Source organism: Panthera pardus, unplaced genomic scaffold, assembly GCF_024362965.1.
Source record: "Panthera pardus isolate Hobbes unplaced genomic scaffold, ASM2436296v1 HiC_scaffold_10, whole genome shotgun sequence".
NCBI lineage: Eukaryota > Metazoa > Chordata > Mammalia > Carnivora > Felidae > Panthera > Panthera pardus.
Window position 1 is genome coordinate 106,936,301 of NW_026526655.1, and position 25,002 is coordinate 106,961,302.

The following is a 25,002-nucleotide window of genomic DNA, read 5'->3' on the forward strand; positions in this document are numbered from 1 at the left end:
GCTAATCCCTAACCCCTTATGGAATGGCCAAGCACCTGCCTGACAGCTGGAAATGAGAGCATCAGTGAGACAGGGGTGGACCTCGTGTAAGTGCTCAGCACATGCAGAGTGGGTAAAGTCAGGTGGGGCAGGTTGGAATCCTGGCTCTGCCACTTGCTAACTTCATACTTCTGCACCTCTTTGAACCACAGTTTCTTCACTTGTAAAACTGGAACCCAAATAGTAGGTTCCTCATAGGCTGATTGAAATCAAGTTCACATAAATCTATATCTATATCTGTATCTGTATACATATAGATATAGATATAGATACAGATATAGATATAGATATAGATACAGATACAGATATAGATACAGATACAGATACAGATATACATGACATCACAGGGCTCATGACGTGTGCTCTCTACATATCCAGACTACCCCCCACGTTGCACATGCATGTACGTTGAAAGTACATTGTGCATACAGTGGAGTCAGGGTTGGGGAAGGAAGTCAAAGATGAGGTGGGAAAGCAGGAAGGCCAGATCACAGGAAGTCTCAGAGACAGAATTTAATTCTCAGTGTAAAGAGAGTTCACTGAAGGGCTTCAGTGAAGGTGATGGGTAATGTTACTTATGTTTTATGAAGATGAGAGAATGGGTCAGAGGGAAGTAGCAAATGTACAATCAGGGACGGCAGTTACAAGGCTATTTTAAGACTATGAAGGTGATGATGTAGGCTTCAATGCATACCTGCTCAGTGTGATATGACAGATACTGAATCAGCCGTGTTCTTTGGATTGTCTTCATACCATGCACAAATCTTTAGCACTGTAAGTAATGCCTTTGGATTAATGATGGATGAGATGAGGGGTGTGAGATACTGACTCTTCATTTCCAGGTACAGTTTATGGAATTCTCATGACGACTTTGTAGGGTAGGCTTCGCTTAGCCCTATTGTACAGATAAGAAGACTGAAGCTCAAAGACATCACTTGAGTTGCCTCAAGTCTTCCAGCTTATAAATGGCAAGACCATAATTGAAACCCAGGACTGTTAGACTTCCAACAATATTTGTTGTTTTTGTTTCTATCGATTGCCTCTGTCTCCTTTAGGTTTCGTGGCAATAGGGAGATGTGTTTTCTTGGAGGTAACCTGGGTCATCAACACTTATATCACCAAATTAGTTACTAGATTAGCCAGACATTAGAGGGAACATAATGCAGGTCATAAATGCTGTGATGGATCAGGAGGGAGGGGAGTAGGGCCGTGGAGTGGAGAGAGTGCCTGTGTACTTCAAGCTGAGACACAGGGCACAAGGTGTGTCTGTGAAGTAATAACACACTCCATGTTTACTCATGAAAGCATTTGTCCCACACCCACAGACAATAGAGTGTTTCAGCTTTCTGTTCCCATAACGCTGGGTATACTCTCTATTAGAGCTCGTAATAACCCATACTAGTGTGGCTGTCCATAAATAGTATGTGTTGTGTCACTCAACAGCAGGCTCCTAAGGACCCAGTTTCTTACCCAGAGTCTGGTGCAGTGACAGAGGGGGACAATTAGAAGAGAATATGGATTCATAATGTATGCACCCAGCACTCATGAAGAATTGCAAATAGAGTGTGAGAAGCTGGGGCAAACTTGGCATCCCCTGGGCAGTAATCCATTGACTCAAAAAATGGAAAAATGGAATAGCACCATTTTGGGTAAGAAAGTGGAGTGTGACCCACCAGATTGGACTGGTTAGGAACTCAGGTCCCTCCAGTCATTCCAATCTTATTGATACCCCTACTACCTACCATTGATGTAACACAATGTGTCAGACATGATGGCATCACTATGTACGTATTGTCACTTTATATGTATTAGCACATTTAACTCTTACTGCAGTCTTCTCTGAAGGATGTTAAGTACCCCATTTTACAGAGGAGGAAATCAAGTCTCAGAGAGATAGAGTTGCCCAAGGTGACTCAGCTAACAAGCTATGACTATCATTGTTTAAAATCCATGACCTTATCTATGCATGGACTCATTACAACATAACTGATGACATATTGTTGTCTGTGGCCTCCATTTGCTTTGGATAGGAGTCCAGTTCAGGGGACAGGTGTAGGGGTAGCGATGGGTGGTATGGGAAGGGTCTAAGGGAGGTGGGAATTGATGAAAACCTCTGTAGCTGGAGTATTTCTTTCTAGGGTCTAAGGAGTCCTCAGCAACCTTTTGGTTTGAATCACTTTGTTCCTTAGGAATAAATTGCTAAATTGCATCTTAAAACTAATTACAGTAAAAGTATGATTTCACTTTTATTTTCATTTCGTAATTTTGGCTTTACAAAGAATGTTTCTAGATCCTTGGCCAAAATAATATACTTAATTTATCATTGTGTATGCTCAAGCCGAGCATTTTAATTGCTTGATGAATAATGAAAAATTGAGTTTTTATGAGTGCTTGGTTTGAAATAAGACCAATCCCACCCCTTCCATACACCATTCACCACTGTCCCACCCACATAAGATGGTAAATAATGAATCTGTTTCAAGTTATATTAAATAGTCTTGAATTTTTTCTATTGTAAAAGTAATAAGTGTTCATTGTAAAAGTTTTTGTAATTAAAAAAAATAGGAAAACTAATGTGAAAATAACATAGAACACCTCCCAAGTAGAGTCTCTATTAACTTATTTTTAAGGACTTACTTTTTTAAAGAGTGGTTTTAGATTCACAGCAAAATTAGGTATGCAGATTTCCCACATACTGCCTGCTTCCACATATACAGATCCTCCCCTGTTGTCAGCATTCCCTGCCAGAATGGTAAATTTACTACAATTGGTGAACCTACCGTCCCCATAATTTTGCCTTTTCTAGAACATCATACTGTTGGAATCATACAGTAGCCTTTTCAGATTGGCATATTTCACTTGGTAATACACATTTAAATTTCTTTCATGTCTTTTCATGGCTTGCTAGCTCATTTCTTTTTAGTGCTGAATAATATTCCACTGTCTCAATATACCAGTTTATTTATACATCCACCTACTGAAGGACATCTTGGTGGCTTCCAAGATTTGGCAATTATGAATAAAGCTGCTATAAACATCCATGTGCAGATTTTTGCATGAACATAAGTTTTCAACTCCTTTGTGTAAATACCAAGCAGTGAGGCTGCTGGGTAGTGTGATGAGAGTATGTTTAGTTTTATAAGAAGCCACCAAATTGTCTTCCAAAGCAGCTGTACCATTTTGCATTCCTACCACAAATGAATGAGAGTTCCTGTCACTTCACATCCTCACCATCATTTCTTGTTGTCAGTGTTCAGTATCTCATTCTTGTTTTAATTTGCCTTTTCTTAATGACACATGATGTGGAGCATCTTTTCATATACTTACTTGTCATTTCTATAATTTCTTTGGGGAGGTGAGAATCCCTATTAACATTTTGACGTATAATTTTCAGATATGTTTATACATATCTACAAAGTGAGTTGATTTAAATCACGATCTTTCTCTTCACTTTCTCTTCTTTGCTTTAACAATAGTAATTGGACACTTTTTATATATAAAAACTAAAATGAGAGCTATCACTGACACAGGATAAGTCAGGGATGGTAAGGGTGCCATATATTTGCCTTCCCTATACAAACAGCAAGTTTTCCTTTACCTCATATTCTTTTCCACTGAACTCAGAGGAGACCTCACAATATTTTTCAACACAGGTTCTAAGAAGACAGTACTATTCAGTTAATTGTGGAATGATAGACTGTATTTTTCTGTCTCTAACCTTGAACCTGAGATGAGGTCAAGTGGCTCCAGATATCGGAAGCAAATTGATAATGAAGATCGATCATGAGAGATTATTACTACCAGGCACCTGACACTGTAGAGCCTGATGTAGGTACTTATGGTATTCTCACCCTGTCCCCTCAAGCAAAATATGACATATCACTAATGAGGGGTTTTACTTCCAGGCTACTAATCAGTTCACTTTGATTCAGTGTGTGATGCTTGCTTATAAATGAATAATCCCCCTTGAGTCTGATTAAGTTGAGTCTAGTCTATATGCTTCCTGTTGAGATGGGACCTTCCCAATGTCAAGAACATTCCTATAACTTGGACAACAACTAAGATGGGAAGCAGGAAGAGCAATTATGAGGATATTAACTGATCTCTCTCTCTCTCTTTCTCTCTCTCTGCCCAGAGTCAGATGTCGCTGACTTTGATGGCCGAAGCTCCCTTCTCTACAGGTTCAATCAGAAGCTGATGAGCACTCTCAAAGATGTGATCTCTCTGAAATTCAAGAGCATGCAAGGAGATGGGGTCCTGTTCCATGGAGAAGGTCAACGTGGAGACCACATCACTCTGGAGCTCCAGAAGGGGAGGCTCGCCCTACACCTCAACTTGGGTAGGGTCAGGCTTTGCTCCTTTCTATGTAGAGATAGCAGGAACTCCATTTCGTAGTGGGTCACAGTTCCTTATTGCCCAGGTGTATCAGGTGAAAATTGCTGGAGCTCAGTGTCAGTGGTGTTTTCCCCTTTTACATGTCAGAGAAGAAAAAATTACCATTTTGTGAAATAGTTAAGCTGTACATAGCATTCTTTGAAACAAGATAGTATTGGCAAGTAGGGAGCTCTACAAGTTCATTGCTATCATGTATCTATGTATCTATCTATCTATCTATCTATCATCGATGTATCTTTTTTAGTAATAGAATTTAATTTGAGCATATTTAACACACATGAACATATATTTTTTTTAAACTGAGTTGAATCCTCAGCAGCTTTTTTTTTTTAAAGTTTATTTATTTTTGAGACATAGAGAGACAGCATGAATGGGGGAGGGGCAGAGAGAGAGGGAGACACAGAATCGGAAGCAGGCTCCAGGCTCTGAGCCATCAGCCCAGACCCCGACGCAGGGCTTGAACTCATGGACTGCAAGATCGTGACCTGAGCTGAAGTCAGACGCTTAACCGACTGAGCCACCCAGGCGCCCCCATGAACATATATTTTAATGAAGCTTGCTCATAATCTATTCTGATTGGTATATTTATGACCAATCATAAATTGGTACATTTATGAAAGTTGAATCCCAAGAGAAAAATAGAGAAGACACATTTTAATTTATTTGGTTTCTTTCTTCTTTCTCTCTCTCTCTCTCTCTCTCTCTTTTTCATTTGTTCTTTCTTTATCTTTCTGTTTTTCTGTCCTTTTTCTGGTTGAAGGGAGATAGAGGGTCATATGTATAGTGGGAAAGTCTAAGTTTCTAGGCAAACACAGTTTCCTTCAAGTGCCCTGGTTGTGCCAGGATGAGCCCTAAACTTGCCAAATACCAGTTAATTTGGTACAGAATGTCCTCCTGCCTTCTGTGCATTGAGGACACTGGCCTCCTGCTGTGGGCTGGCACCCAGCATGGCCTCACCACAGGCAGGCCATCATTGTAATCAACTTCCTATTCCAGGGAACAAAAGAGAAGGGAACAGCCTCCTTTGTGTGCTCAAAGGTACTTCTGAAGGAAGAGTGAAACAAGTGCTGACGGCAGGGGGCAGAATTCCCAGAGGTGCAAAAGCAAACCTAAAAGCTCGTCTGTAGAGAAAGAAACCAAAAGAAACACACACACACACACACACACACACACACACAAAACAAACAAACAAAAAAAACCACGAGCCCATGCTGAAGGAACAGCAAAGTGCCATTCCTTATGAGAATGATTCCCTGCCTCTCATTCATATTTGTTAGCATTTGGGAAAGGGGTGGTTATTGTACTTGTGGACGATAATTATCACTAAGTATTCGCTATCAGAGTAAAGAAGAACAGTCATAGCAGAATTGAGTTTGTAAGTTCAAGTTGCATGGAAAGCTGGAAATAAATCTCAAGCATACTTTCACAATTAGGAGGAGAGACATAAGAATAAAAATTAGTGTGGACTCATCCCAAAAGCCAAACTATGTAAGCCTCTATTTTGAGTCATTTCTGAGTATCTTCTTACCCACCATGGTGAATATTTGCAGGGGTAACAGGGAAAACATCTGGAATCCCAAGTTCAATTTATAAAATTGACATCTAGTGCATTAGATTACATATCCACCAAAAGCATCCTTAGAAGCAGAATTTTACCCAGAAGAAAGCAGTAAGAGGATTTGCTAGTAACCTGGTTAATTGTATTAACATACATGCAAAAGCAACTCAACAATGAATTATCTGAAGGGCGGACATACACATATTCAGCAAAAGATGTATCAGTTTATTAACTGGCCTTCGATTTTGAGGAAGGGACTGTGGATGAATGGAGTGGAGCCCCTCAACTGGCCATGCCTCAGAGAGCACTGTGCATCGTGAGTGAAGTTACAATTATTTGTCAACGCCAGAGCAGGCACCTTCTGATGACACTCAGTCTGCCAGTTGCTGCCATTCCCAATTATGTATGCCGTCCCTCTCCAATGCTCTGCTCCAGCATGCATAATCCAGTGTTGCAAACCAGTTTCACTCACAGTATTGGATGATGGAAAGGAGTAGGTGTGGTCACTCAACAGAACTGTTTTCATTGCAGACACGTGCCAGCTATTTGTTACGGGGAAAGTCACATAACCCACAAGCCTCTGTTTACTTATGTAGAATCCGGGGCTAAGGAATAACTGTCTTGTAGAGCATGGACACGAAAACCAAAAATATTATAAATTAATATTCCATGTCAGTAAGTGAACCTAATGAAGGATCCCAAAGATAAGCTCTTAATATTGCTCATTTCTTCATCAAACAATATCCAAATGCCCTGTACTCTTCTCCATGCCAACCTTCCTGAAAAGAAATGGTATATGAAATAAATAGGACCTATTCCTTGCAATGAAAAACAAGGCAAGTCTCTTTTCCCCAGATTCCACGTGCCCTGTTTTTCTAATCAGGATGGTGACAAAGTAAAACCTCATTGAGTGAATGATTCAGTAGTGAGAATATGTTCTTCATGTAGTCTGCATAGTTTGAGAATTTCTTCATCTTAGAAAATGAAATGCTGTGTATTTGATGTTCCCTGTACTTCCCTGTTTGAAGCAGCCATCTAACTTTCTTATAAATCAGTGCCAATTTGCATGTTTCTTCTCTAGAGAGACACTGCCACGTATCAGTTCCTTAGCCCTTCCTACCTCACAAATAGGCAGCAGATCTCTGGAAGCACTAAGTTAAGGGCACAGGGGATGATAACTGCTTTGATTTGCTCATAACAGACAATCTGTCATGTAGATTGCAAAAGGTCAGGACAACATTTGTTCATTGCTATAGCTCCAGAACTTAGGAAAACACCTGCCTAAAAATGAATACATTGGAAAACGGGGGTTCCATCTAAAATAGCAGGGGCTGGCACAATGCACGTTGTTACCGTTGGGCTTGCTCACCCCAAGCCTGTGCACCTGGCTCCCTCATGTGCCACTCTCTCTCCTATGATGGCGCCCTGCTATTTATAAAATCCCCACAATGTGCTAGGATCCTAGCCAATCTTCAAAGCAGCCCTGTTAGGTGAACAAACCAAATTAGCCCAATTACCCATAAGGAATATTAAGATCAAAAAGAATAAATCACTTCAGTTTACACAGTTAGCTATAAGGTATTGCCACTGTTAAAATGTATTACATCCAATCCATTTTTTCACTGTTATGTTCAGATTATAAAATATATGTCAGTTTTAGAAAATCTGAAGAAAAAATAGAGGGAGGGAGGGGAAGCAGGAGGGTGAGAGAAGGAATGAGGGAGGAAGAATCCAAGAATCCAAGATAGTGGGCTAAAGGATAGTGCTAGGCCAATGAAAGAGGTAGTTGTTGTTTTGTTTCTTTTTCTTTTTTTTTTTTTTTTTTTTGTTTGTTTGTTTTTTGTTTTTTTCCTTTCCCAGCTCTCATGGGCACTCCAGCAGCCTTTCCTTTAGTGACAATTCTCCAGTGTGTGTCCTTATCTAATCTGAGACTTTACAAGTCAGCAATTCAGAAGAGTGGAGGGGTTCAGCACCATGGACAGCTGCCAAGGCTCCTGCTTGGGAGTCCTGTGGGCTGTGGTTCTTTCCAAGTGATGCTCTTTCCTGGTTGATTCACATTGCCTAGTTACCTCTACTGTGACTGACTTGGACAGCTCAGTTCTATGGTGAAATTGACCTACGTCAACCCATTTAATTAATTTCTTAGGGTAAAGCAATATTTTTTTTTCCCTAAAAGTATTAATGGGAAAGAGATTTCTTCTCGTAAGGAGATTATAGAGATTCCTCTTCTCACTCTGTACACATCTCATTCACACTACCTGTGGCAGTCTGCCCTCTGCAGAATTCCATCGGCACAAACCCACACATACAGGTGGGAGAATCAAAGAGCTGAGATATTACATGACTGGGAAACTGTTGTAAGAACTAAGCAAGACATCAATAGTACATGTTGGTCATTCATCCTTACAAGAGTTCAGTGCCTTTGAACTGAGGCAGAATGTGCAATGTGCAGTAAATACAGCAGTAGTAAAGTGAGAATCCTGGAATAGCATAGACACACGTAAAGCAGTGTCCTTGGGGGAGCAACCATAGAGTTCAGAGGCCAGAGCACTTGATTGAATATTCAATTTATTGTCATATCTGGAGATGTAGGTGATAGATCTGCATATTCTCCAAAAAGTAAAATGGACATTTACTATACTGTTTTGAAATCTAGACATTTGAATAAGCCAACCCACATGCATTTATAAAATGTTTATCATGTTTCTGAGTTGGTACTGAATACCATGGAAGATGTTTTAAATGTTGCCATTTTTGAGAGCCTGCACTTATGCCATGTACCAGATACATTAAATACATATTTCATTTAAAATCACATGATAGTCCTAAAAAATATCCAAACCCATTTCCAGATGAAGGAACTGATGGTCAGTGATGTAGTCAGTTGCCCAAGATCACACAGTTGCATTATGTTAGACCTTGGATTAGAACCCTCTCCAGTCCTACCCCAATGCCCTGACATTAATAATTAAGATGCTATAAATCTTTATGAAATAATTATATATTAAATATCATGAAGTCCAAGTTCATATGTTAAATTGTGACAATGGAAGGATCAGGGTGGGAGAGAGGAGCCCAGAAAAGCATTATGGATGAACCCCAACTTACCTGGGCATTTTATTATGAAAAATAGAGGAAGACAGGTGTTTCAAAGTATCATGGGGATAAGGTGCATCCATTTTTCATAAATTTTGTCACTAATGTAGTAACAATTTGTTGAACAAGTATATTAAATCAGATTCTAAGCTAGCCACTGGGGGTTAAAAGTTCTATTTACCTGTCCCTATATTCAGGGAGTTCTTAACCTGGTAAACTAATTATTTCTATTTACATTCTACCTTTTTAATATTAATTTAAAAATATAATTATGTATTATCAAAACCATATACCATAACTGTATTAAGATAGTGTTTTTATGAGGATTTTAAGTTACAAAACAGATGAACATAAGGGAGGGGAAGCAAAAATAATATAAGAACAAGGAAGGGGACAAAAACCTGAGACTCTTAAGCATGGAGAACAGAGGGTTACTGGAGGGGTTGTGGGAGGGGGGATGGGCTAAATGGGTAAGGGGCATTAAGGAATCTACTCCTGAAATCATTGTTGCACCACATGCTAACTAACTTAGATGTCAATTTAAAAAATAAATTAAATAAAAAATTAAAAAAAAAAAAGATAGTGTTTTTTAACATAGCAGCAGTCACAGAAGATGGATACACATTAGGGGTCGGACTTGAACAACCATCCCTAAATCTGGCAAGTGTTTTATTGAATGAATTTTAGAAATTTCCTAACAATTAAAGAAGTATGTTTCATTTCTTTAGTGATACATAAATATTTTCTCTGATTTGAGAGTCAAATACCCCGGTATCATGTGGCTTACTGTTAGCTTCTTGTTTGTTTGTTTTTGTTTTTTTTTTTTAATTTTTTAAATTTTTTTTTCTTTTTTTCCAGAAAGTCTTCACTTGAGCACTTAGGAAAATATTCATTAGCCCTGCATCTTGCCAAACAAGGGTCTTTGTAATACTGGATAGCCTATGGAGTTGAAATTTGCCTTCTTCTAAATCTTAGTCTTCCCCCTTAGTGTTGCCCCATGTTTCTTTTCCACAACTTTTTGCTTTCCATCCATCAGACTCTTTCCTGCTAAGCTAAGCTGCATAACTTACACATGTGTATGGTGGGATGCAGAAGGTAAGAAATGAGGGTGAATGGGAGTATCTTTTTTTTTTTCCAATAAGGGTAGTAGTGAGAATATTAATGTTGGAATAAGATAGAGCTGGGTTGTAACCCTAACTCTGTGTTCTTGGGTGAGTCGTGTGTCTTCTTTGACAGAGCTTTTTGCAGGGTTTTGGTCAGGAACGATTGAAACAACATGTATAAAGTGCTCACATTATGTGAGAAATTTATAATATAAGTGAATACCGATGTTGATAATCTGAAAAATTAAAGGTGGAAAGGTCAGTTCTGAAGGTCAGATGGAGGCAGGCATTAGAGACTTCCATACGAGTGGCCACCTATTTCCTGAACAGTAAATGAAGCCCTTTCCACTAGTGACTTTTTGCAGAAATACAATCCGAAACAAGAGTTCCCTTTCCCTTTTGCTCAGGTGATCTGAAGTTCACCAATTGTGAAAGGTGATGTGGCATCTATGTTTGAACTGCTAACATAAGACCAAGCAAGAAGATCCAAACAAAGACGACTTTGGGTGAAAACCTAGTGATAATGTGTGCCCTTAAACAGAAAATGTTAAGTCTAAGGGTGGAGAAATTGGCATGCATATCCACAGTATGTTGGCAGGGGAAAAAGATGAGAAATTAAATCATAAATATTTTGGAAACATTGCAAGCTTCCTGTAAAAATTGTTACCTGCTTTAGGGCCTTGAGAATATTTACATTGTTTCATTTTAAATGTATCTCAAACCACATGAAAACAAGTGGTTTTTTGTTTTTGAGTAAAAGGTTGTTTTATTCCCTAACATGTTCCTGGCCTAAAAGGTAACTTCTGCATATTTTTGTCTTTGACCTCCACAGTTGCCCATGGGCATTTTTATCTTGCCTTAAGAAATTGGAAACTACTGAAAGCTAGTGGTCGAACCTCACTTGCCACTGAGGAAAAACTTGAAATATGTATCTCAGGATAAAGAGTTTGATAATCTCTTGAGAATTAAGTGTTTCTTAATTTCTAATAATGGACATGTCTTGGTAAGATAGAACATTTCCTAAGACTAACATTCATCTTTCTTTATGGTAACATCTAGTGTAGGTACAATTCAAAACGTCCTTCTTGATGAATTTCAGAAATTCCCTGTTTCCCCAATTGTTTAAACAAACTAATTTTCACTCAGTTTGTTTTAATACAAGATTTCTGAATGTTAGCGTAGCATGATTGATGGAGGTGTGGGTGAAATTCATTCACATCCTCCACTTTTTTGTTAATAAAGAAGTAACTTGTACTGCAGGGAATAGTCAGTAATTTATACATCACTTCTATATAGTTTTCAATGAACCCGGAATGCATGATAAGGAATTTGTTTGTAATGAATTTTATTATTTTTCTCATTATCAAAGATAGTTATGCCCACTCTAAAAACAGCAGAAAAAAAAAAAGAAATCAAAGCCTCTTAATATTTTAGTAAATGCATGTTTTTGTTTATTTTCACATAGTGCTTATCTGTTTCCTTTCCATACTTGTTACTTAGTCCTTATATATACTTTTCTATCCTACCTTTTTATAATTTATTTTAAGTTTTTTTAAAAATATTTATTTATTTTGGGGCACCTGGGTGGGTCAGTCGGTTGGGCATCCGACTTCAGCTCAGGTCATGATCTCATGGTCTGTGAGTTCGAGCCCCGCGTGGGGCTCTATGCTGACAGCTCAGAGCCTGGAGCCTGCTTCCTGTTCTGTGTCTCCCTCTCTCTGGCCCTTCCCTGCTCACACTCTGTCTCACTCTTTCTCTCAAAAAGATATAAACATTAATTGTTGTTAATGTTTATTTCTTTTTGAAAGAGAGAGAAAATCCCAAGCAGGTTCTACACTGTCAGCACAGAGCCCAACATGGGGCTTGATCTCATGACCATGCAATCATGACATGAGCTGAGATCAAGAGTCAGAGGCTTAACTGACAGCCACCAGGCTTCCCCCCTGCCTTTTTATAATTTAAATCAGGAAGGTGCACACTATTTAATACCCCTTTTATTAAATGTTATTTTTTAATGTTATCAAAAAATAGCAGTTACTACTGAGTATACTTTTGAAATGATATAAATACTTTGTATGTATTATTTAGATTCATATGTAATATTCCATCTGGTGATTCTGCCTAAGTTTACTCAAAGTTGTTTTTTTTTTTTTGTCTCTTTCCAAACGATTGGACATTATCTCTAATATTTAAATTATTAGATATTTTTAAAACATTCATATTTTAATTTTAGGTTTTTTTTTTAGAAGAGACTTCCAGAAAGTAGGTTACTAAGTAAAAAGTTATGAACATTTTTTAGTTCCTAAGTATGTATTGATTTTTTTTTCAAAAGAATTGGTGGGATTTTCTTTTGCATTATTTTTGGGCAATAAATAAATTTGACCAGGTAAGTAAACAATGTAAAGAAGGAACAATGTTAATTCACCTTTGAGGGCAGGTCAACAAATTGCTATAAATATTCATGAAAATTTCATAACCTATTTTGCATGAGAAGATAAGTGTGTTAATTAAGGTTCATGTTTTCATTAGGTGCAGTAAGACAGAAGTAGCTGCCTTTTATTTAAAAAGATATACAATGTTGTTCCTCTGAAGTTTTAAAATTATGAGCAGGATTATTGGCTGAAATAGCAAACTTGGTGCAGTAAGATTAGGGTGTGGGAGAGGAAGGCTGACTTTAATGTTGATGAGGGTATGTACTGATGGGATTACAGAAGCTACTTCCTCTTCCCAGGTGTTCTGAGGCATGACAGTGGTGGTGATGGTGGTTCCAGTGGATAGAAGTAGGTAGACTATGGTGGTAGCAGCCAACTTAGAAATTTACTCCTTGAAGTTTCAGAATTTAAAGATCCCAATATACATGCCCAGAGAACCTTGATCCAATCAGGGTAACATATCAACTCATCCAATTTAGTATTACATTTGGAAGTTGTACACCTGGTTTACTTAAAAAAAAAAAATCACCTAACGATTTTAAAACAACGGATCAGGGACATATAGTTAGCCATTTAAAAAGACAAAATAGGAGTGGGGGGTGCTGGGTGGCTCAGTCAGTTAAGCTTCTGACTTTTGGTTTCAGCTCAGGTCATGATCTCATGTTTGTGAGTTCGAGCCATGCATTGACACAGGGGAGCCTACTTGTCTCTCTTGCTCTCTCTCTCTCTCTCTCTCTCTCTCTCTCTCTCTCTGCCCTTCCCCTGCTTGCTGTCTGTCTCTTAAAATAAATTAAAATACGCTTTAAAAAGATAAAATAAAGGAGGAACTCTACCTTATGTCATATGCATCGGAATAAAATTCAAATGAAATGAAGTGGAAAAAATGGGAGAATTCTTTAATGATCTCAAAATGGAAGGGCATTAAAGTATAACAAAAATACATAAAACAAGCCATAAATGAAAAAGAAAATGGTGGCTTTTTCAACCAAGAATGTCTGAATGACAAAAAAAATTTAAAAATAGAAAAAAAATTTAAAGTGAAAGCAAAAAACAAAGAACAGCAACAAGGTATTGGCACCATTCACATTACAGACAATGGACTAAATACAAATTGATAAGGAATTTGACACAAGAAATAGGCAAGAAATGTGAGGAAATAGTTCATAAAAAGGAATTAAAAATGAAAATATTTTCAAAATCATTCACTTTAAGGGAAATGTATATTAAAACTGCTCAGAAATATACTGTTTTTATCTATTAGGCAGAATTCCAAAAGCTTGAACATATTTTCTTGACAAACCTGTGCAGAAGAATCACTCTCATAACTTGCTGGTAGGAGTTTGAATTGTCACAACTTTCCTAGAGGACAATTCGACAGTACCTGTCAAAATTGCATATGTGAAAACTTTTGACCACCAGATCCTTACCTAAGAATGCATGTTACAGAAATCCAAAGTGCTGTCTACACACATCCAAAGTGCTGTCTACATACAAGGTATTTGAGAAGTTTTAAGTATCAATAATAGAGAGACTGCTTCAACATTTATTCATAGGAAACTGGTTAAAATGCATATCACATATATCATTCAATGGAATGCTATGCAGCTGCAAAAAAGAATGAGGCAGCTTTTTATATACTGATGTAAGAAAACTCCGAGGATAAATTAAGGGAAAATGAAAAGGTACACAAAAGTTGTGAACTGTATTTCATCATTAAGGTAAAACATTAATGAGGAGAAATAAAGAATATCTTTGCATATATATATGTGTGCATATGTGCGTATATAGTCTTGCATATATTGCTATATATGCATATATTTAATGTGTGTATGTATTGCATTTATATAAAGTATATATGTACATATAAGTTTTATATGCATACAGAGTGCATATATATAAAGTATATATATGTGTATATATAAATAAATTGTGTGTGTGTGTATACACACACACTGGCTTGCATATGCCTCAGGTTTTTTGGAAGGAGAAAGAAGACATTAATAACAGCAATTCTTTATAGGACATACATGGAAGATTAGCATATGGAGGCAAGGATGGAGGAAGATTCATTACTGAATCCAGAAAGTTAAAATATATATATAGTCACTTTGACCCATTTGTAATTAAATTCACCTTGTGAAGCTGGAATAATAGTACAGAAAAAAAAATATTTAAATACTTTGCTTTAATCATTATCCTTGGCTTTATTAAAGAACTCAGTATATCTCCAAAACCCACCAAAAGCAGCACATAGAATAAATAAGTAGGAAGAAAGGATATGGTTCCTTTTCCTTTTTTTTTTTTTTTCATTCTGTGACTTGCAGTGGCATTACATTTTCAAATGTTTAATGTTTGTGACTTACTGTTTAGAAATAATTGCTACATCATGCATTTTTAATTTTTAAGAAAAAAATTGAGGCCCATACCAAAGTGAAATCTCTACGATTAATTTCACGTGGCTTATTACCTGGAACTAACTGTTTATAAGGCACACTACGTTTCCTTCAATAGTTCATTAGCCTTTAGAAAAATTTTATTTTAAAAATAAAGGGTGTGTGTGTGTGTGTGTGTGTGTGTGTGTTATGGGGAGAGAGAGAAAAAGAGCAAGATAGAGAGAGAGGGAGATGTTCTCTCTCTTTCTTATCTCATGACTGGTACCACTTTTCATGCATCTGCTCAAGAAAAAAAAAAAAAACTAAACTAAAAGTCATCCCTAGGGGACTCTTCCTTTATTACTTCCCCCTCCAATATCCAAGGGAAAATATCCAAGTGAAGTTGCCACATGTTAGCTCCTTATTACACTTGGAAATGCATCCTTTATGCCTTCTCTTTTCCTAAGCCCCTGGGTCCCCCATCTGATTACTGCCAGTCTTACTTGCCTTCTGATCAAATTCTCATACAGCTGCCAAAATAATCTTTTTTTATGTAAGAGTAAGCAAACAACAACAACAAAAATTCCAAGACGCTCCTCTCTCACCCTCAATGTGATTTGAGTTCCTAATAAATTAATAAATTGCTTTCTGAGATGTTAATCTGAGTTAGTAATCTCTGATTTACTAATTCACCACATGCCCATTTCTTAAAGGTAAATGAAATGCATGGTTATGTCACACACACTAGCACACTATTCCCAGATGATATAAGCCAGGCTGGTGTGGTCATGGCACACTGCTGCGTGGACTCCCCTACCACGTTCCCCTCTATCTCCTAGCCTTGGCACGTGCTTCTCCTGGCTGTGTGGGGGTGTTCCTTCTTCCAGCCAAATCTTAAACCTGTCACTGCTCCTTTGGAGCTTCACAGCTGCCTAGCCTGCATTTGCTTGGCTCCTGGCACTAAATGCTATATACCAGCAGCATACTTTTTATCAATTTACTTATTGAGAGACTCCACATTAAGACTTTCAAGGAGGGAAATGAGCCTTTTAACTCTGTATCTCCTTTATCTCCTTTATATATCACATGCCACTATATATCACTATAGCCAGTACAGGTAGATATCAGTGCCTTTTTTCTTTTTAATGTTTATATATTTATTTTTGAGAAAGAGAGAAAGTGAGCACATGGCATGTAAGGGAAGGGCAGAGAGAGAGAGAGGGAGAAAGAGAATCCTAAGCAGGCTCTGTGCCATTAGCACAAAGCCCGATCCTGGGCTTGATCCCATGAACCATGAGATTATGATCTGAGCCGAAATCAAGAGTCAGATGCTTAATCCACTGAGCCACCCAAGTACCCTGGTATCAGTGCCTTTTTATGGAAGGAAAGGAAGAAAGGGAGAGAATAAAGAAGGGGAGAAGGAAGGAAGGAAGGAGAGAAAAAAAGAAGAAATGGAGAAGGTGAAGGGAGGAGGGAGAGAGAAAAAAATATCTTTTAATCGTTAGCATAATTTCACCAATGGCAAGAACTCAAACAATGTGGGATAATGAACAAATCAATGAAATAATGTCAGCTATGAATGCACCGCCTATCATTTTTCAATTACAATAAGTTTGATACCCACCACCACCCCCATATGAAGCAACCAAGTGTTATGAAGGAAGCAGTGCCTTGGGGCCATAATGAAGGTGGGAGTGAGCAGCCTACGGGGGAAATGGCAGCTCCTGCCCCCTTAATGCCACACTGTTGAGCATGCTGTTACAGCACTCTGGTAAAACATGACTTAGAAGAGAGGAGGAAGACATTCAGCTTTCAGTTTCTAAGGGGACCGAATAATAAAACACTCAAAAACTTGAAAGTTTATATATAAGTCATAATTAATTGCATTTAACTGCTCATTTAGCTAAATCTGAGCTGTTCTAAGGAAAAATGTTGTAATCTTTTGGACAAAAGGTACTGGCAGGAACTTCCATAAAAATTGGAAGAGGGACATGGTGGGGGGCGAACAAGCCCAACTTGATGGTAAAATATACTTCTTCACTGGAATCTCTCATGGTCCCTCTCTCCTGAGGGCTCTCCTCCAAGCTCCATTTTGGTTGAATCAATGCCTATGAGCCATACTATCGTCAGAGTAAAAAGGCTCAAGTGGACCTGGATTTGAACGCTGGCTACATCTCTGGGTCATGGGTGCTTAACCTCACTGATCCTCAAGTTTCTTATTTGTGAAATTCAGGTAATAATTTTCCCTAAGAGGATTAAAGATGAAGGATATAAGCTTCCTACTTATGTGCTGTTCGTATAATATAGTAGGCACTTGAAAATGGCAGCAGATGTGACGATTTCCTCATCGTTGCCTTTGACCGCAGACTTAACCTAACTCAGTGTGCCCATTGCCTTCCCTTCACTTCTCCAGAATCCACTTTTCCTCCAAGGCATAACTCAAGATTCGTTTTCTTCATTCAAGAGTCGTTCAAACACAACGTGTGTGTATTATCTCTAAATGTGATACCCTCTGTTTTCGATATGATCGATGACCATTAGGATATGGTTTATTTTATTATTTCATTGTTCACATTCTGCAAACGTGTCCTTTCATGTCTACAATGGGATGTTTTTATCATCTGACCTAGATTTTGTTCTTTGAATCTGTGGGCAAACCTTGTTATTCCCTTACAAGCCCAGCACGGTCCTGGGCCTGTGGAGGGAGAATCATGGTTGACCGTTAGGATATAGAGCTGACATTGCTTGCAGAATGTTCCCGTACTCAAGACTGCCCTTGTGCACAGATGCCATCCCGTCTTCCTCTCTCCTTCACAGATGACAGCAAACCTCGGCTCAGCAGCAGCCCACCCTCAGCCACCCTGGGCAGTCTGCTGGATGACCAGCACTGGCACTCGGTCCTTATCGAGCGGGTTGGCAAGCAGGTGAACTTCACAGTGGACAAGCACACGCAGCATTTCCGTACCAAGGGTGAGGCTGATGCCCTAGACATCGACTATGAGGTGAGTTGACTCTCCCCGCAGGTCCCCAGGCCCCTTGCTCAATATCAGTAAAAATTGGCCAACAGAAGAGCAATGGAGAGAATTGCTCAGGCAGCCTTCAGTGGAAGAGTCCAAGGAAGGCATCTGACCCATGAGTGTGGGGTACATGCCTTGGCAGTAATGGGGCATTAGCAAATTGCGTGCATTTTAAAATCAGGAAATCTCCTTGTTCACTTTTATAGATGTGTTCTGCTTGTAGCCTTCCTGGATCACTGTGTAGTCTCATAGTTACACTCAGCTGGACTGTTTTCAAAAATCAATTTTGAGAATAGCTAGGGAGATACAGAAATTATACTAATACAATATTATTTGTCAGTAATACCTGGATTTAAAGAAAGAAAGATAAACAAAATCCAAAGGAATCTGAAATCCACATGATATGCACTTGTTTTTTACCTTCATTCCTATGCAAACTTTTGACAGTACATGTGGACAGTTGGTTCTTTCTTGTTTTCTTATACAAGAGGCACCACGAAATGCACCAGACTTACAACACAAAGAAGATTGCACACAATTCTGCAAACTGGCAGCCAACAGTTATCCATCTTGGCTAGTAGTTCAGTTCAACAAGTATTGTGCCCCAGCTGTATACTGGACTTTGTTTTAAGCCATCAACATACAGAGATGGCTGAGACAGAGTTCCTGAGTTGGAGAAGCATACAGTCCAGTAGCAGACCCAGACCCAGAGATGAGCTGCTGTGGCATAAGGGAGTAAAACCTACCGGGAGGAGAAGTGAGGGGCATTGCAGGGATACTGGGAAGAGGGTATTTGGCTCAACCTAGGGAGACCTGGAAGGTATCTGGAAAGAGACACTTTTGAGTCTTGAAAGAAGAAGAGCACTAGCCTGATGACGAAGGTTAGAAAGGCAGGCCAGGCCAGGCATGAGATATCACAGTCCAGTATTTATTGGGTTTGAAACAATAGACAGGCAATGGTATGTTGGACCAGCTGATATTGACGCATGAGGGCCAACTGGTAGATTTTTCAGGAATTTTGTGAACTGGATGGCAAACACGGACTTTAAAAATTAAGTTAAATAAACTAATAATTCACTGAAGTATTTTTAAAAGTAATGCATTCATTAATGCCTAATTATTTTACTATGTTATATCAATTTATCCATCTATCCATCTACTTACCTACCTATGCATCTATCTATATGTACTCTTGAGGTTTTTTATATCTGTTGTATTTGTGCAGTAAAAATATTGTAAATTGGGTTTGCTACAGTACATCTCTTCCCAATTTCATATTCAGTGACATCCCTTTGGTAGTTTGAAATCCACCATGGTGAGTATATTTGTGCCAGGGATTTGGGCAAATGCTATAAATTAGGGCTTGGTTTATTGTTATGTAAATTGTCCAGACCAGGGATTTGTGAACTACAGCCTGTAGGTCAAGTCTGGCTTGAAGCCTGTTTTCCTGGAGCCTGTGAGTTAAGAATAAAATTTACATTTGTAAAGGGTTGTTAAAATTTATTTTAAAAATTAAATAAAAGCGTATGTGACAGAGACTGCATGTGAACACCGATAAATGAATTCAGTGAAAAATCAACAAAAGCAGTCTATAAGAATCAACTGGTTACATGGCATTTACAATAAAGGTTATCGTATGTTATTTGCAAATTGTGTCTACATGTTTCTATCAGTAAAATAATCTCATGCTTGTGTAGGCACACACACACACACACACACACATAACATATATGTGTGTGAGCCACACCCTGAACAGCCAGATTTTAAACCTTTATGAACATGCCACGTGAGGCAGGGTATGTTAGAGATCAAACTTAAGAATTTGGGAAGACGCAGATGATGATAAGCCATGTGACCTGTGTTAGCGAACTTAAACTATGGGGGCTAAGGGGCCTCTGAAGGACATTTTGCAGGATTGTGGCTAGTTTTATGTTTTAGACTAGTAGTTCTGAATGTCTGTTTCAGGAATCAGCCCAATTAACATCCCTTGGGGATTTGTTAAAAATAAAATCACTCAGGTCTCACCCAGACCTGCTGATTAGAAACTCCAGAGGAAGGGCTCAGAAATCTGTTTTTAGCAGGTGACTGTGATGAACGCTACCATTCGAAAACCACTGTTTTAATTTTTTTAAAGTTTATTTATTTATTCTGAGAGAGGGAGAAATGGGGGTGGGGGGGTTGGGGGAGAGAATCCCAAGGAGGCTCTATCACGTGAACCGCGAGCGCGTGACCTGAGCTAAAACCAAGAGTTGGGCTCTTAACCAACTGAGCCACCCAAGTGCCCCAGAAAATCACTGTTTCAGAGCAGTTACACTCTAGCTTAGACTTGAAGGCAGGGGATTGTTGGACAGATGGTGGGGACACTCTGTTAAAAGACAATATCTGTCACCAGTGGGGTACATTCTAGAACAGCAGAGGTGGATATGAATAATTGAAAAATTAGGAACTGACTTATTTTTTTTCAATCACCATCATGAGCTATAAGAAGGACTTCATCTTTTGATCCTAACTTTAGCTTAGCATACTGTTGATGAGATATGCCATGCATTAAATTCAAAAGAGAATTTGTCCCTTCTTGACTCAGGAAGCTACCAGATCTTTTTTTTTTTTTTTTTTTTTTTTTTTTTTGAGTGGCTGATAACTGGAAATCTATGAATATCAATTATCTTTCTTTGCCAAATTTAAGTAATTGCAAAAAGAGAAAAGAAGAAAGAATACACACAATATTGGAAGAGATATCTTTCATGAACTTGAGGACAACAGAAAACATAAAATCATCTCTATGTCTTATCATTTCCCCAAATACTTTAATTCTCCTGGCTTGGGAGATGGTTCTAAAATTCCCCCAATTGCTTGATTTAACATTTATTTTCAAGCCTATGTCCACCTGTCTCTCCTGTGTAGAGAATCTTTATCGGATCACAGCTAAGTAGCATTAAAGTGAATGTCAGCATTTGAGGGAAATGGAATCCAGTGATGTCATTCAATTTATGGAAGTGGAACAGATTTCTTCAGGAAATACCTAAATTCCATGTTGCCTGATAAAAACTATTTCCTAGGAAAGAAATATCTTGGAGTGTTCCTTTGAAGTAAACTCTGCTTCAGAGAATTCAGGCCCCTGCTGGAGTGCCCAGCTGGCTTGCTCCAGTGACCATATAGGAAAACAGATCGACTGTAATGGCGACCTTAGACGTTGGCTATATGAGAACACCGGAATTATGTGTTGGGAGAAGTCTCTGGAATGACTGGAGCTCTCCAGATTTTGCAGATTCACCTTAAAGAATATTAGGGAGAAAAAGAGCACTAGAATAGGAGTCTTGTGGTTTGTTTGTTTTTTTTTTTAATTTTTTAATGTTTATTTTTGAGAGAGAGAGAGAAAGAGTGAGAGAGAGAGAGAGATACACAGCATTAGCAGGGGAGGTGCAGAGACAGAGAAGACATAGAATCTGAAGCAGACTCCAGGCTCTGAGCTGTCAGCACAGAGACTGATGTGGGGTTCAAACTCACAGATTGTGTGATCATGACCTGAGCTGAAGTTGGACACTTAACTGACCGAGCCATCCAGACTCCCCAGGAGCCTTGTGTTCCAGTCACCACTTTGCCACTAATTGTGCAAACCCAGAAAATCTTAAGTTACCCAGAAGTAATATTAGCACCCTATTGGCAGGCAAAGAGATAAATAAAATATCTAAGTCTAACGTTTATTTTGTAACAGTATTGTCTATTAATTAGGATCTAGGCTATTGGTATTATTTCTGCCATGGGACCCTATGTGCACATATGAGCCCTGGATACCACCAGCCAGCAGGATAACTAAAGTCAGCTCCTTGGGCTCCAGTGACCCATTGTCAGAGCACATCCTGCTGCTCTACAGTTATCCCCATTCAGATTTTATACCAAGGTTGAGTATATTATGAAAATCTATGTTCTTCTTAAAATTTTAGCATTAGGAGTTAATAATTGACAAGACAATATGCTAACTATGGTGGCCTTCCTTCCTTCACCTTAGACTACCTTGAGGATATCAACTAATGACATGATGTCTTTCCATGCGGCCCCGTGAAGACTTTTGTTTCACTAAGATGTATGAAGTTGTTTGTTTCTGCTCCTGGCTAGTGCTGAGATCTTCTGTCAAAAGAGAGAGAGAGAGAGAGAGAGAGAGAGAGAGAGAGAGAAGCAGAAAGTATATAGATTCTTGTTTCACTTTGGGAAACTTATGCCAGTTTACATCACTCAGCTTATATGATTTTCTCCAAATGCATGTGAGAAAGACTCTAACCATTCACTTCACTTCTGGCCTAGAACAGAAGAATTTTAGGAAAGAGATATTTTTAGGATCTTAGTAAGGGCCCGTTTCTCTGAGATTCTTATAATCCAATAATTCTTTTCCTATCAAAAGTGCTCAGTGACCCTGTTTACATAGCTGTTTTACAAGCACCAGAACTATTAAAAACATAGTTTGGAATGTATGATTTGCATTGTATCATGGCATAAATACCAAAAAGGCATTTTACAAAATAAAAAAATACATATATTTAATAAGAATATTTAGTTAAAAAAACTAGATTGAACTAAACTCTCTAAGCAGTTAAAAGCACATATGTATGTGTATATATATATATCTTCAAGTGTAATTTTTATCAAAGTTTCAAAGAAAATAAGAGATAGCATTTTTAATCAAGAATTGTGGGAGGTTGTTTTAAGTCTGACATAAATTTCAGACACCTGGAAATAGAATATATTAAAAATATTGTCCGTATAAATGTTTTAAAAACTTCCCTGTGACCTTCCATAAAAATACATATATAATGATAGCACTCCCTCAATAACTTAGAAAGGTAGTTAAAAATTTAATTAATGGGTAAAAATCTCCCACAAATGATTTTTAATAAATAACTTAAAGAGAAATCAAGAACATGAGTATGTAAAAAATTGCTGTCAAATATATGAAAGGATATTCAACAACACCCATTAATAAAAAGGAATGCAAATTCATGCTACAAGTGATATTTTTCACTTATACTTCAGACACCAAAAACCTTATAATGTTGGCATGGGTATGGAGTAACCAGAGCTATTTCATACATTGTTAGTAGGATGGTAATTAATATTATATCAAAGAAAGAGCAATGTCTTCAAAATTAGAACTTTATGGTCTTCAACCCAACAGTTCTGTTTCTAGCAATATATCCTACAGTCATAAGCAAATGTATGCAATGGGACATATGTTAGGAGTTTTTATAGATTGGAAATTCCCCAGAAGTCCATCAAAACAGGGTTAATTAAGAATCGTGCTAAGCCCTGTAGGGAAACATCTCTGCCAGGGTGCCCTGGTGACCTCACACTATCTACGTGGTCCACACAACCAGAGCTTTGCACAACAGCTGATTTGAGACTTGGCGGGATGCCTTATGCTCTTCCCGAAACACCAGAGGTTGGAGGCCTGCAATTAGCAGCTTCAAGGCCATTTCCCACTCACTGCACCTGCTCCGTGGGAAGCTGTCATGACAGTTTCTTGTTGCCTCCTAGGTTCTGATAAGGCATGAGGCTTTCTGCCATGCACTCGCAGAATAGAGGTGCATCATCTAGAATTGGTGAGCTAAAGTCTAGAATAAGATCTGTAGCAATGGAGAACCGTGTAGCTTATACTGTGGTCATCTGACCCCTTTTTTTATCACCTTTTTTTGGTGTGTGGGACAGGGACCATGGGGAACAGCAATGTTTGGACACTCTTGCCTTTGTTGACTCTGTAAGTTACAAACCGTCTGAATCTACAAGTGGCTCCTTTGCCTTTACAGGTGGGTCAGTCAGGTCTTGGTCTTGGGCTTGCCTTGTTTTGTGTGTGTGTGTTTGACAAAGCCATACAGAAGCATTATGCAGCCATTAAAAAGAATGAGGCAACCCTATATATTCTGGTGGGAACCATCAACAATATGATTAGTTTTTTTTATGTAATTTTATTTATTTTTTTAATATTTATTTTTGAGAGAGAGAGTGTGAGCATGGGAGGGGCAGAGGGAGAGGGAGACACAGAATCTGAAGCAGGCTACAGGCTCTGAGCTGTCAGTATAGAGCCCGATGTGGGGCTTGAACTCAGGAGTCACGAGTCATGACCTGAGTCAGATGCCCCAAAATAATTTGTTAAAAGAAGAGAAAAATCATTGTGGACTGCAGTGTAAACAGTATCTGTGTTTAAAATTAGAAAGAAAATATGGACTTGACAGCAGACTTCATATAGACAGAAACCTCTGGGAGAGACTAAGATGGAAATTAAGAGAATGGGGTCAATGAAGATGGAAACCTTACTTTTCCCTGACTACTTTAAAAAAACGCTTTGAATTTTGTACTACATGGGGAAGTATTTTAAGGAGAAACGGAGATGATAGAAAGAATATATGACTCAAAAGGTTTCTTTTGCTACTAAACTTACAACCTCTGATTTATGTTTATTAATAGTTTTTTTTAAAGCAATTACCACTTCAGAATATGTTATTAAATTTACTTATTTTAAAGGCTTATTTAAAATTTTTTTAATGCTTATTTATTTTTGAGACAGAGAGAGACAGAGCATGAACGGGGGAGGGTCAGAGAGAGGGAGACAGAGAATCTGAAGCAGGCTCCAGGCTCCAAGGTGTCAGCACAGAGCCCAACGCGGGGCTCAAACTCACGGACTGTGACATCATGACCTGAGCCGAAGTCGGACGCTTAACCGACTGAGCCACCCAGGCGCCCCTTAAAGGTTTATTTTTAAAGTTTGTTTATTTATTTTGAGGCAGAGAGAGGGAGCACATGCATGAGGGGTGGGAACAGAGAGAGAGGGAGAGAGAGAATCCCAAGAAAACTCCACACTGCTAGTGCAGAGCTTGATGTGATGCAGGGCTTGATCTCACACATGGTGAGATCATGACCTGAGCCAAAACCAAGAGTTAGACGCTAAACCAACTGAGCCACCCAGGAGCCCCTAAATTTACTTATTTTAAATTGTCTCTC

The 25,002-nt window shown here is 38.5% G+C and overlaps 1 protein-coding gene across 3 annotated transcripts in view; it reads left to right on the forward strand.

The window, feature by feature from the left end:
- Positions 1 to 25,002, forward strand: part of CNTNAP5 (contactin associated protein family member 5) — an 801,428-nt gene that overhangs the window by 366,562 nt on the left and 409,864 nt on the right. For all 3 annotated transcript variants that reach the window (XM_019469410.2, XM_053909896.1, XM_019469409.2), the window contains exons 5-6: positions 4,175 to 4,378; positions 17,813 to 17,997. In XM_019469410.2, coding sequence (XP_019324955.2) covers positions 4,175 to 4,378; positions 17,813 to 17,997 — 389 coding nt within the window. The remainder of the gene's footprint in view (positions 1 to 4,174; positions 4,379 to 17,812; positions 17,998 to 25,002) is intronic.